The sequence below is a fragment of the Manis javanica genome, chromosome 17, assembly GCF_040802235.1.
Source record: "Manis javanica isolate MJ-LG chromosome 17, MJ_LKY, whole genome shotgun sequence".
Taxonomy (NCBI): Eukaryota; Metazoa; Chordata; class Mammalia; order Pholidota; family Manidae; genus Manis; species Manis javanica.
Genome location: NC_133172.1, coordinates 49,572,684 through 49,586,416, shown reverse-complemented (window position 1 = coordinate 49,586,416; position 13,733 = coordinate 49,572,684). Strand labels below are relative to the sequence as shown.

General features: G+C 40.4%; 1 protein-coding gene across 6 annotated transcripts in view; it reads right to left on the bottom strand.

Moving 5' to 3' along the window:
- WWP2 (WW domain containing E3 ubiquitin protein ligase 2) overlaps positions 1-13,733 on the bottom strand; it is a 167,246-nt gene that overhangs the window by 55,345 nt on the left and 98,168 nt on the right. Inside the window, exon 1 of one of the 6 annotated variants that reach the window (XM_037025240.2) lies at positions 5,318-5,339. The exons of the other annotated variants lie outside the window; for them this stretch is intronic. Within the exon in view, the coding sequence (XP_036881135.1) occupies positions 5,318-5,337 (20 nt within the window). The 5' untranslated portion in view covers positions 5,338-5,339. Of the gene's footprint in view, positions 1-5,317; positions 5,340-13,733 lie in introns of those variants that run through there. 6 annotated transcript variants of the gene reach the window in all.

Below are 13,733 nucleotides of genomic sequence, written 5' to 3'. Positions count from 1 at the left end.
TGCCGCTTCCCTGGCTGCAGCCCACACACACACAAACCAGGGGCAGCTGGGACCAGTGGACATGAACCGCCGCTTCCCTGGCTGCAGCCCACAGCCACCCCTGCCAGCACCCCCCACCCCCCCCCACACACACACACACACAATTTCCCCAGATTCTTCCCTTGCCCTAAATCTGGAGTTTCCACTTTTTTCCTCTTGAATTACCTTAAAAGTAAGACTCTCAGAAGGAAGAAGAAGCCTCAATGTTTGAGTAGAATCTTCTCTTCAGCAGTTTCCTCTCTTGGAGGACTCACTCAGCCCTTAAAAGATGGAAGTGTGTCGTGATCAAAAGCTGGCCCAAATGCTGAAACCACACTCTGTGAGCCAAAATAGTACGAGGACAAAAGTGGGGCAACAGGGTAGAGATGAGCTGGGCTCCACCACAGACAGCCTGGCTTCAGCTCTGCCAGTGACTTCAGCCTTGGCCTGATCCCACCACCATTTGGGGGTGGGGGGCACAGTGGGGAGGGTTATGCCACCCCTGGGGCAGTCAGAAGAAGGCGCAACAGCAGAGCTCCACAAATGGCTTAAAGTTGCCCAGTTACAGAGATTGAGCTGCCTAGGGCATGCCCTCCTCAGAACGCCATGTCCCTAGCGAGCTCCTCCCTCAGAACCTGAGGCCTCCCTAAGGAAAGCAGCCAAGGTAGGGCCCTGGGATTCTTCTCCACGCTCCAGAAAGCAGATCTGTGCTGGGGAGGCCCCCACGTCAGGGCTCGGGGCTGTCCCTCTGCTCTGCCACTCACAGCACTGGCCTTGGTCCTCAGCTGCACAGAGAGCCAGAGCCTTGGATGCCTCGGGACATTCTGCATTGCCCTTCTTGAAGGCTGCTGAATAGCATTCAATCATTATTTTCCGAGCTCTAGGCCCTGTTCTCGGGCTAGCAACACAACAGAAAGAGTCCCTGCCCTCGAGGGGCTCCCATACTAGCTGGAATGCAGTGATCTGTAATTGCACTCCCACACACATTTGCAGCACACCCTACAAAGATGACGTGAGGAAGCCACCTGGCTAGTGAGTGGGCCTGGCTGACAACCTGGTATTGTCACCCCACTGCAGTTTTGTGGGTCACTGTCACATATGCAACAATTTAAGGTGGAGTAGTCAAATAAGACAAAACTGTTTCTCCGGCTATAAAAAAGGAGGCCATTGGTAACAAAAGTACAAACAAAACAAAGAGTGCAAAAAAGTGATGGTTTGCAAGCCAGAACACATTTTTTTGCTAAATTAAAAAGTAGAACTCAAAATTTACTGTTGGCTCAGAATTTCAGATCAATAAGTCTATGATATCCTTTATATGGAAACTGATTTTAAACAGCAGTTTGGGACTTCATCTAAATTCAAAACTGCTCTTCCAAAGACACTGTCAAGAAAATAGACTTGAAAAGGAATCTATAGACTAAGAAGAAATATTTGCAAAAGACCTATCTGATAGAGGACTTATATCCAGAATACATAGAAGACTCCCAAAATGCATAGTAAAATAACCAGTATAAAAAATAATCAAAAGATTTTAACAAATGCTTTACCAAAGATGATATGCAAATAGCAAATAAGCACATGAAAGGTGTTGAACATCATCAGTAATTAGGGAAATACAAATTAAAATCACAGTGACATGCCACCGCACGTCATTCGAACAGACACAGTTTACCAAAAAAAAAAGACAGTAGCAAGTGCTAGTGAAGACACAGAGCAACCAGAACCCTCAAACACTGTTGGAGTGAACGCAACATAGTACAGCCACTTTGGAAAATAGTTTGACATATTCTTATAAAAGCTGAACATGCACTTAGCATACAAACCAGCAATCCTACTCCTAGGTATTTACCTAAGAAAAATGAAAACATACATTTACACTAAAACTGTTAAGCAAATGTTTAGAGTGGCTTTATTCACAATTTCCAAAATGTAAACAACCCAAGTTCTTTAACTGGTGAATGAACAGAACAGACACTGTAGTATATCCGTACAACGGATACTTCTCAGCAAATAAAAGCAAACAAACTACTAAAACCTGCACCAACATAGATGAATCTCAAGTGCATTATGACAAGTGCAAAAGGACAGATTCAAAAGGCCACATATTTTTCTGTTTTTATGATATTCAGGAAAATAAAACTACAGGGAAAGAAAACAGGTATTTTCTAATGACTGGGGGTAGAAGGAAAGGTTGACTAGAAAGAGGACAGCAGAACTTTTTGGGGAGACCAAACTTTCTATATCTTGATTATGGTAGTGGTGACCAGACTATACGCTTATCAAAAATCATTGAACTATACACTGTAAATTTTACTATATGTAAATTATACCTCAATAATCCAACCTTAATAATTTAAAAAAGCAATTTGTGTGTTTTAGCCACTGCAAAACAGCTCATCACATGAGCAAGGTTTTAAAATGCAGGTAAATTACAGTGTGAGGACATGCTCAAAACAACAGCAACAGAAAACAGGAACTTCAATGGAAATGTGCTTTAAACAACAGGGCTCTCCAAACACTCTGTTTAATGAATGTAGGGATTCTTCAAAACATGGGGACATAACTTTCCCAAATGTCAAGAATTCATGGCTTGCCTATACGGTCAATTAATGTACGACAAAGGAGGCAAGTACACACAGTGGCAGAAGGACAGTCTCTTCAGTAAGTGGTGCTGGGAAAATTGCACAGCTACATGCAAGAGAATGAAACCAGATCACTCTCGTACACCACACACAAAAATAGACTCAAAATGGATTAAAGATCTGAATATAAGACCTGAAATCATAAAAGTCCTAGAAAGAAAGACAGGCAAAACACTCTTGCACACCAGCATTAGTAATTTTTTTCTGGATATGTTTCCCCAGGCAAGGGAAACAAAAGCAAAAATAAATAAGTGGAACTACATCAAACTAAAAAGTTTCTGCACAGCAAAGGAAAACCTTCAACAAAATGAAAAGTTAACCTACTACATGGGAGAATATATTTTCAAGTAATGTATCTGGTAAGGGGCTAATATCCAAAATATATAAATAACCCATACAACTCAACACCAGAACAAAACAAATAATCTGATTAAAAAATGGACAGAGGACCTGAATAGAGATTTTTCCAAAGAAGACATACAGATGACCAAAAGACACATGAAAAGATGCTCAACATCACTAATCAGGGAAATGCAAATCAAAACTACCATGAGGTATCACCTCACACCAGTCAGAATGTCTACTATCCAAAAGACAAGAAATAACAAGTCTTGGTGACAATGTGGACAAAAATAGAACCCTCATACACTACCAACAAGATTACAAACTGGTGCAGTCACTACAGAAAGCAGTATGGAGGTTTCTCAAAACACTAAAAATGGAAATAGCATATGGCCCAGTAATTCCACTTCTGGGAATTTACCCACAGAAACAAAATATTTAATCTGAAAAGACACATGCACTCTTATGTTTTTCACATTATTTACAATAACCAAAATATGCAAACAACCTAAACAATCGATATGTGAGTGGACAAAAAAGATGTGGTACATATACACTATGGAATATTACCCAGCCATAAAAAAGAATGAAATCTTGCCATTTGCAAAAACATGGACTAAATAAAGTAAGTCAGAGAAAGACAAATACTGTATGATTTCACTTATATATGGAATCTAAAATAAAAATGAACAAACAAAACTGAAATAGACTCAGACACAGAGAACAGACTGGTGATTACCACAGCAGAGTTGGGTGGGGGAACAGGTGAGATAGAATTAGTGAGAATGTTTGGTATCTTGATCAGGGCGATAGTTACATGAGTGCACACACGTGTCCAAATTCATCTAGTTGTACACTTGTGTGTTTTATCTTATGTACCTCAATTTTTTTTTAAATCATGGCTATGGGGATACTGGGCACAGAGCATAATTTTCTAGCTCAGTAAAAAGAGGCCCAGAATATAAAAGGAAGATTAGTATTCAAGTTAAGCAAAAGAGAAATTTTAGAGTATAACAATGGATAGTGGGCTTTCCTGCATTTAAAAAAAAAAAAAAGTGGTGCAGAAGTTAAAATTGCCAGATAAACTTAAAACTCTTCTCACATTCCAATTCAGGGAATCAATATTTGGCTGGATGAGTAGACCCAAGAGCGCAGCTGCCCTGCCCCTCCTCTGAGCCCTCTTAACTGGGCATTGTCTTTTAATAGCAGCGTGGAAACAAAACTGAGTGAGGCTGGGCGAGTTTCCAGTAAGACAGAACCGGCAAAAACCAGGCACTCAAAAATAGAAGCATGGAAAAAAAAAAAAAGGGAAGCAGTGCTGGGAAAAGAAACTGTTCCACCATTCAGAGATGCATCCATAAGCAACCTAGTCCCACCCAGCCCCTCCCTCAATTCTGACTCCACATTCAAAAGTAGATTAGAGGGGGAAAGAAAAAAAAAGGCAGGGGGATAAAAAGGAGAGGTGAAAAGGGAAGGAAAGGCACAATTAAGAGTTAAAATGGGACCCTTCTAGTCATTCCAAGGGTAATTTAAGGCTCCATTCCACACCCTACCTCTAGGCTGCCAGCCTCAGAAATGACAGGAAAGGTAAAAATAAAACTGCTGCCAAGTTCATTCTACATTACCAAAAGACAAATGATCTACTTTTGCCCAACCTGTGGTACAGAGCTGTCCTCTCAGTGGAAGCTTTAGGAGACTAAAAATTCATCTGAAGAGAAAATATACAATAAGTTTTGGCTCATCTAATCCAATTCCTGATTGTATGCTAGGAGTAATTAGAAAAAAAGTGCTCAAACACCCTCCCAAACTTGAAAGAGAGCTGAAGCCCAGGGCAAGCGTCCACTGTCTCATGCTGCCTCCACTGAGCGGAGCAGTCCCTGACCGGGGGCAGCCCACAGACGATTCACGTGTCCCACGCCTGAAACGGCCCAGTGGTACAGGACGCACTCCCAGCTTCCACTGACACTCGGGACGCATCTGCCTGGAGCGGACCCTGGGAGGACTGTGGAGCGCCACCTCACACGGGTGTCTCCATCTTCTTCCTGCGGCATCACCTTACCTTGCCTGAACCTGGCCCAGCCCAGAGCATTCCTGTGCTACAGCCCCAGATCTGAAAGGACAGCCTGGGACCCTGAGATGCTGGGGATGACAGGAAAAAGGGGCATTATTTCTAAAAACACAACAAATCACAAAAGCAGGAATTCAGATCAAAAGCATGAGGTAAACTCCAAAAAGAATATCTTCATTTGACATCTCTCAAAATATCCCTCTGAACTGCTCCTGAGGAAAATCCAGAGCCCCACTTATCTACTCACCTGGCATTCTCTGCACTCATCACACAACTGGCTCCTAATCCAAATCTTTGGTCTAAATGTCCCTCATCTCCCAGGCTACAGGAAATTCCCTTGCATTCTCTCACCCAGCATCTTATCACTCCCCTTACGGCACTTCTATTTGTAATTATATATTTGTTTGTGTGTCCCATTTGTTCAAAGTCTGTCTCCAATAAGGTCCATGAGGGAGGTAACCATGTCTGCTTTGTGTACCTTTGTATAGCCAGCACCCAGCATGTGCCTGCCCCTCCCAGTAGGCATATAAAAATATTTGCTAAGTGAATAAAAGCAAGTTATCAAGTTCAAAAGCACTCTTGAGCCTACAATCTCTAGTTCTTCCTAGTTTTTTTACAATCCAGTCACTCATCACCTCATCTCCTGGCAACCCCTTTAAAGAATGGAATCCATGCCAAAGGATGGAATCCAGGGATCTGGCAGGGAATGAGACGTGTTAGAACTATTGTCTTCCAGAAAGACTAGTCCTAAGCATCATGTAAAAACATTCTCTAGTATCAGGGTCTAGAAATAAAAATCATTACATTAGACTCATTTCATGCCCACAAATGTATACTAGAATTGCAAGACAATTTCCAAATCGAACCAAACTTTATTTGGTATGGGGCTTTCCTGTTGTTCTTCTAGGTGTAATTCTCAAGCACACGCCAACAGGTTAAAACTAGGCAAGGGATTAAACATGGAATTTAAGAGAGATACCTTCTGTGGTAGGTGGAATTTTTTAAATGATCCCTCCTCCCTAAGATATCCCACCCTGATGTCTAAAACCGGTGACTATAACAAGATTCCCCCTTGATTATGTTTTGTTATATGGGCTTAAGAAAGGGAGATCATCCAAGCAGGCTAATCTAATTACATAATTTCCTAAAAGCAGAGTACTTCCCTGGCAGGTGTCAGAAGTGGAAGGAAGAACTGGAAATCAGAGAGACTCAAAGCCTAAAGGAGACATGACACAACCTTGCTGGCTTGAAGATGGGGGTGGAGGGCTCATGAGAAGGAATGCAGGTGGCCTTAAGTTGCTAAGAAAGGCCCCAAATGATAGTCAGTAAGGTAACGGGGAGCTCAGTCCTACACCCAAAAGTAACTGGATTCAGCCAATGACCTGAATGAACCATGAAGCAAATTCTTCCTTAGAGTTTCCAGATATGAATGTTGCCCTGCCAGGACCTTGATTCTGGCTTTGTGAAACCCTGAGTAGACAATCCAGCCAACCATGCTGTTCTGAACCACAGAACTGTGAGCTAATTAGTAGTGTTGTGTTAAGCCCTAAATTTGTGATTTGCTACACAGCAATAGAAAACCAATATATCCTCTCAATACAAATAAATGTTAATTTCCACAGAAGAAGATACTAACTTTTAAATATATGGTTAGGTAGTAGCTTCAGCCCAAATTCTTCCCAGTCACCCTACTTCACTTCAATTTCAGAGGCCGTTGTACCGGTATGGCCTTGCTCTATGCAATCTGTGCTCATCTCACTGGACAACATTTCTATGATCAGATGTCCCTTATGAGACCCACATTTCTAAGATTCAACAACCACTTGGGAATTTGAATTATTACATGTTCTTAGAAGGTAAGTGATTCTTTTCTGGTAGAATTCAGGCATATGGACTTTACACATTCTTTTTCCAAACAAGATGCATTTATTTGTCAAGTTGTGTCTGATTCCAATGGTAACCCTAAAAGTTGCAAGGTTTTAAAAAGAACAGTCCATGAAAAGGGTTCAATAAGGAAGCATCAATCATGAAGGAAAAAAATGGATGAAACAGGAGAGAGTGAGCAGGCAGTGGGGACCCACCAAGCTCTTGGCAGTTAGGCTAAGCCTTGGAAAGCATAAGGCAGTCTTGATAAAAAGTCTCCCCTATACCCTGTGCCCCTGAAACCATCACTTCTCAGGAGTCGGGGCGCCAAGGAATGTAAACCAGTAGCCAGACCCACCCCGAAGTTCTGGCAGATGAGGAGCGAGAACACAAGACTCTTTCAACTCAACAAATATTTATTGAGCAGCTGCTACGTGCAGGAAGGCACCATTCTAGGCCCTGCTAGGGGACACAAAGATGAATAAAGCACAGATGCCTCTGACATGGCATTTGGCTGAGAACTCCACACCACGCCCCCTGCACCTCCTCCCCCTCCAAAAAAAAAAAAGTAGATGGAAGAGGAAGAAGTAACTCCTCACCAATCACCAATTCATTTTTTTTCTAAGTGTAAAGTAGAAAAAATGGTCTGACTTAAAATAAAACTTTCATTTTTTTTTTTTTACCTTTTTCAAAGATAAAATTTTAAAGAAAAAGAACCAACCAACCTGGTCTGAATCTCCCTTTCACCTTCACCAAAGAACAATTATGTGCACCATACCCTACTCTAGGTTTCCATGGATCTCATTTTTAAAAGTTTTCTCATCCCAAGAAAAAAAAATTTTTTGTAACTATGTTAGGTAATGGATGTTGTGAGCATTTTTCAATGTATACAATATGGAACTGTTATGTTGCACATGCAAAACTAAAATGGTATATGCACATTATACCTCAGTTAAAAAAAGAAAAACTTAAAAAAAATTATTTTGCCATTTTGTCATTAAAAAGCTGTACTTTTAAAGGCCATTCCTCAGCACACAAAGTAGTCCCAACACAGAGATGTGCTAATAAAAAGTAAAGCCAGACAGAAAATCTTCAGACAGGGAGCCAGTGAGTAAGTTCTCCTCTTTACACCACTGGATGCAGAATTCCACACTCCATTATCAAATAATCGGAGAGCCAAACATACCTTCAAGTCATCAAGACAAAGAAAAAAGGCAGACCAACCACAGGCTTAAAGTGGGAAGTGAGTCTGGACATGGGAAACAAAGAAGACAGCATGGATAGGAACTAAAAGGCAAGAGGGTGAGGGAGGAAAGACTCCAAAGGTATCGAAAATCAAGAATCACAGGAAACAAAAACAGACCAACTCTCACAGTTCAAAGATAGATGTCATCATATTGGTATTTTTAAAAATCAGTTAAATACTATTGCAAGCAACAGTACCTAAAATGCAAGGACCGAAAGGATGAAACTAAATGGAGGGAAAAAAACATGCCAAGCAAACACCAAAGGAAGTTGGAGTAGCTACGCTAATGTTAGACCATGTAGATTTTTTTAACGATTTTTATAATCAGGTATCATTTACATATAGTAAAATTCACCATCCTGATGGGTACAGGCTAATGAGTTTTAATCAATGTATATAATCATGTTACCACCACAATCGAGACAAAACATTTCCATTGCCCCCAAACACTGCTGGGTGCCCTTTTGTAGTTAATCCCTCACCTCAAATCCCAGCAACCGCTGATTGGATTTCTGTCCCTGTAATTTTGCCTTTTCTAAAATGTCATATAAATGGAACCACATAGAATGTGGCCTTTTGTGTCTGGCTTCCTGAGCTTAGCATAATGCCTTTAAGCACCATCCATGTTGTTGCAGGCTGTTCCTTTTCATTGATGAGACCAAATAAATTTTAAGAGATGAAGTACTAAAAAAAGAGAGCACCTAAAGATAAGGATAAAAAGTTCAGTTCACCCATAAGAAATATATCAAATTCATATTGTAGACCCATTAAAATAACCTTGAAACACATAAAGGAGAAGTTCATAGGTATGGTCTGACCCCACCTCTTCGCCATGCCAGCCGGACTGGCCTCCCCACTGTTCCTTCAACTCCAAAGGCACAATCCCATCTCAAGGCCTTTGCAATAGCCATACTCTGCCCATTCTCCCTCCCAGATACCCTCATGGCTAAAGCCCTCACCTTCTTCAACTCTTACCTTATATGTCACCTCCTTTGACTGCCCTATTTAATACTGCATTCCTATTGTTAAGTAATATATTCATATATATTATAGCATGGATCAAATTTCTTTTTTAAATAATAAAGATCAGTAAAATAAGAACTAGTCCACAAGGTTAAACCTGCAGATCAGTCAGAAGGGCCTTTGTGGCTCTAATTTCAGCAGAATCACAGAGGCAGGTGCCAGAATGAAGTGAACTAATACATAAATGGAAGTAAGGATGGGAGACCCAAAGAACATCAAGACTAGTTTGTGCACTGTATTGCCAATAGGTTAAGGGCACACTGTAACTTCGAGAAACCCCATGACATGTGATATATAAAGCAATATAAATTCTGTATTTCAGTTCTGTGACTATTTTTATCTAATGCAAAACCTAAATACAGAATTGTTTCAGCATTTGAAAGGTGTCATTCCACGAAGGCTATTGAGTATGCCATTACAAACAGACACTAAACTAAACCCCACCTTTCCACCCCCACAGACCTTCGCACTTCCCAAAGGAGCCATCAAGGGTCAAAGGAATCCTAAAGGAAAAGTTGAATCTCGTCACACCAAACCACAGCCACAGGCACCGTGGCCTAAGCAACCCCTTTCCCCACAATCCACATCTGCCCACAGCATTTGCAGTCAGTTCTGTGATGGTTTTCCATCACCACACACCCAAGCTCCCCGAGCTCCAGGACTAAAAAGTTGTTTTCCAAGACTCATACTCTTTTTATTTGCTCCTCTCTCTCTATCCTTTCCCTTCCAATCACAATTTTCTAGGACTGAGAAATCCTAGAATCCAGATACAGATGTGATCAATGTGGAAATATCACTGCTGTGCTCTCAATTGTGGTGAGCGTCTTCACACTGGCCCCAGTGTTCAATGTCAGGAATGTATTTGGCTTTGCTCAGTACCTCTTAAGTTTGGTTTTCATTCCTCCTCCTATGGATATACTTTCAGAGGAATGACTCTGCCTACCCTCGAGCCACACAGTACCACTGCTCCACGAAGCCTGCTAAACACTAACCCCAGCCCCTCTGGGGAATGCCATTTTAAAATGACAACCTCTTAAGTGTCTCCCCTCTGCCTTTCTTATATCCATGAATAACATCAAAGTCCAAGAGCCTGAGAGAACGCTCTATCTCTCCTCATCCTTCACCTGTCTCATTAGTCAGTCACCCAGTCCTTCTCAAAGATTATATCTCTTGGGTATTTCTAGGTATTTCTCATGTCTCCCCTCTTTTCTGCCACTGCCCAGGGCTAGTCATTAGCTCCTATTTCGCCAATTCCTACAACAGCCCTCTTATTGGTCCCTGATTCTAGTCTCAATCACCACTGTGCCAGACATTCTGACCCTTTTCTATACTACATGCCTCCCTTCTCCTCCCCACTCACTGCAGGCATTAGAATACTTTTAGACTCCCTTGCAGCTAGGTTCTAGAAGTAATTTAGGTTGCACCAATGAGAAGCTCTTGCAGATTTGGAAAGCAGAGGGAAGGCAGAGACCATCCTCCTCATGGTGGTGATGGCTGGCATGGGCACTGGCAAACCCCATGCTTCACCACCTAGACACCAGCTTCCTGACATCCTGACTGCAGCTGCAGGGCTGTGACCTTGAAACCAAGGATGGAGAGAGGCTCACCTCTGTTCTTCCAGTCCATCCAATGACTCTTATAATTGAAAATTATAATTAAAATGATCATAATTCTCCATATAAAATCCCTTTCTGCTCAAAATACCTAGAGTGGTTTCTGTTTCCTGCAGTGAACCCTAACTGATACAGCTTCAAATTCATCCATCAGATACTTTTCTGAATAATCTAGTACAGAAATAGCACATCATGCCCTTGCTCAAAATTCAGTGGTTCTCTACCTCCAAAGAATAAAATGTGAAGTCCTCAGTAAAGCATAAAAGGCCCTTTGTGAACTGGTCTGAGCTTCTTATCATCTCCTACAGCAGGGATCAGCAAACTTTCTGTAGAGGGCCAGATGGCTAAATATCTTAGGCCTCACAGACCATACAACCTTGGTCACAACTATTTAACTCTACCATTGTAGCATAAAAGTAGCCACAGACAATATGTAAATGAGTGAATATAGCTGTATTTAAATAAAATTTTGTTTACAAAAATAGGTGGTCAATCGGATCTGTACTGTTGGAACTCAACCAGGAGTTGGGAGGGGTGCAAGTTGTAGCACTCCAAAATCTCATGACTATAGACTATCTATGGTTAAAAGAACATATGGGATGTGAACAGATCCCAGAAATGGGCTGCTTTAATTTGTCTGATGGTTCAAGTACAGTTGGACAATATCCATCATATCATAGATAAATTTTCACAAATGCCTAGGGTGCCTAAATGGTTTTCTTGGCTTCACTGGAGATGGATGGTAATTATAGATTTGCTTTGTTTATGTCACCGTATTCCTATTATGTTAATATGTGTGGGCAAATTAGTAGTTTAAAACCTATACATACTTAAGGTACTATACAAGAAGATATGTCAAAGAAATAATCAATCCTCCCATGTTTCCTTCATATGCTACATCTATAGCTTTTCTTCTTCCTTCCTAATTACAACCCTTAAATAGAATTCGTGCCTCATATTGAATTTACCGAGTATCATAATTCCTCCAGGTGGTAAAGATACCTCGAGACAAGTGCTGGGCATAGAAGCCACAAGGCATAAATCTGCAAAGAAGTAAAAAAGCTAACCTTTGCAAACAATATGGCTTCTCTCTCACTTACCAACTTTACATTTCCCTGTATGGCCCCGGAAGATGACTGGTTAGCCAGAGACGGGTAAGATTCCTCAAGGGAGGAACAACCTAAGACAGGCACAGTCGCAGGGGGGCCATCAGGTGAGAATTTGGGGATCAACAGAGGTGAGGCTCAGAACCTCACCCCCCCTGCTTTGAGAGAAATCTTCTGCATCCGTGGATGTCTTGCTGCCCTTGTCTAGCCTGGATTAATACTTAGTCCATAGGCACACACCTGATCATCTGATCATCTACATTTGCCTTCTTACAGCACTAAACTATGTTTTCTACCTTTATCTTGCATCTACCTACCACTTCAGCATTTTATTAAAAATAAAAATAATAATAACAATAGGAGAAATGTGGGATCAACATATAAATCAAGTGGAAAAATCAAACGAATATGAATATTTGACCTGATTGTTTATAGGTCATATTGCATGATCAAAACCGAAAATTTCTGTGATGACTGCCCTTGTACTGTTCACCATGTAAGAATTTATTTACTATGTAAGAATTCATTCACCATGTAAGAACTTGTTCGTTATGCTTCAGAAGATTGGAGACTGACGAGAATTAGGCTTGAGATGGATTAATGATTGTACATTGAGTGTTGACCCCCCTATACTGAATTTTATTGTTGTTAACAACCATTTGATCAATAAATATGAGAGATGCCCTCTCAAAAAAAATAAATAAAATAAAAATAAAAAAAATAAAAATAAAAAAATAAAATAAATAAAATAAAATAAAAAATATAATTTCAGAATAAAAGAAAGTCCTTAAAGTGAAAAAAAAAAAAATAGGTGGTCAAGAGAATAAGAAGACAAGCCGCAGACTGGGAGAAAATACTCGCAAAAGACATATACAATAAAGACCGTTACCCAAAATATACAAAGAATTCTTAAAATGCAACAATAAGAAAAGGAACAACACAACTAAAAAATGGGAAAAAGACCTGAACAGACACCTCACCAAAGAAGATATAAAGATAGCAGATAAGCCTATGAAAAGATGTTCTATGTCATATGTCATCATGGAAATGCAAAAAAAAAAAAAGAAATGAGTTACTACTACAAACCTATTAAAGTGGCCAAAATCCAAAACACTGACATCAAATGCTTGTGCAGCAACGGGAACTCTCATTCATTGCTGGTGGGAGCAAAATGGTAGAGCCATTTTGAACGACAGTTTGGCCATTTCTTACAAAACTGAACATACACTTACCAAATGACCCAGCAGTGCTCTCCTTGGTATTTATCCAAAGGAGTTGAAAACATGTCCACAGGAAAACATGGATGTTTATAAAAGCTTTATTAATCATTGAAACTATAATTAAATAATCATAATTAAAAGAATCATAATTAGACATGATATAGTTATACACATACATATTAGATATCCTAATTTAATATCATAATTCAAACTTGGAAGAAACCAACGTATACTCTAGTAGGTGAGATAAATTAACAGTGGTACATCCAGACAATGAATTATTGTGCAGCACTAAAAAGAAATGAGCTGTCAAGCCATGGAAAGACAGGGAGGAAACTTAAATGCATAAGGCCAAGTGAAGGAATCCAATCTGAGCTATATACTTTATGATTCCAAATATATGGCATTCTAGAAAAGGCAAAACTGTGGAGGCTGTAAAAGGATCAGTGGTTACCAGGAGTTAAGAGGAAGGATGAACAGGCAGAACACAGAGGGTCTTTAGTGTAGTAACAATACCATACACTATGAGTTTGGCAGATAAATGTCATTATAGATTTGTCAAAACCCATACAATGTACAACACTAAGAGAGG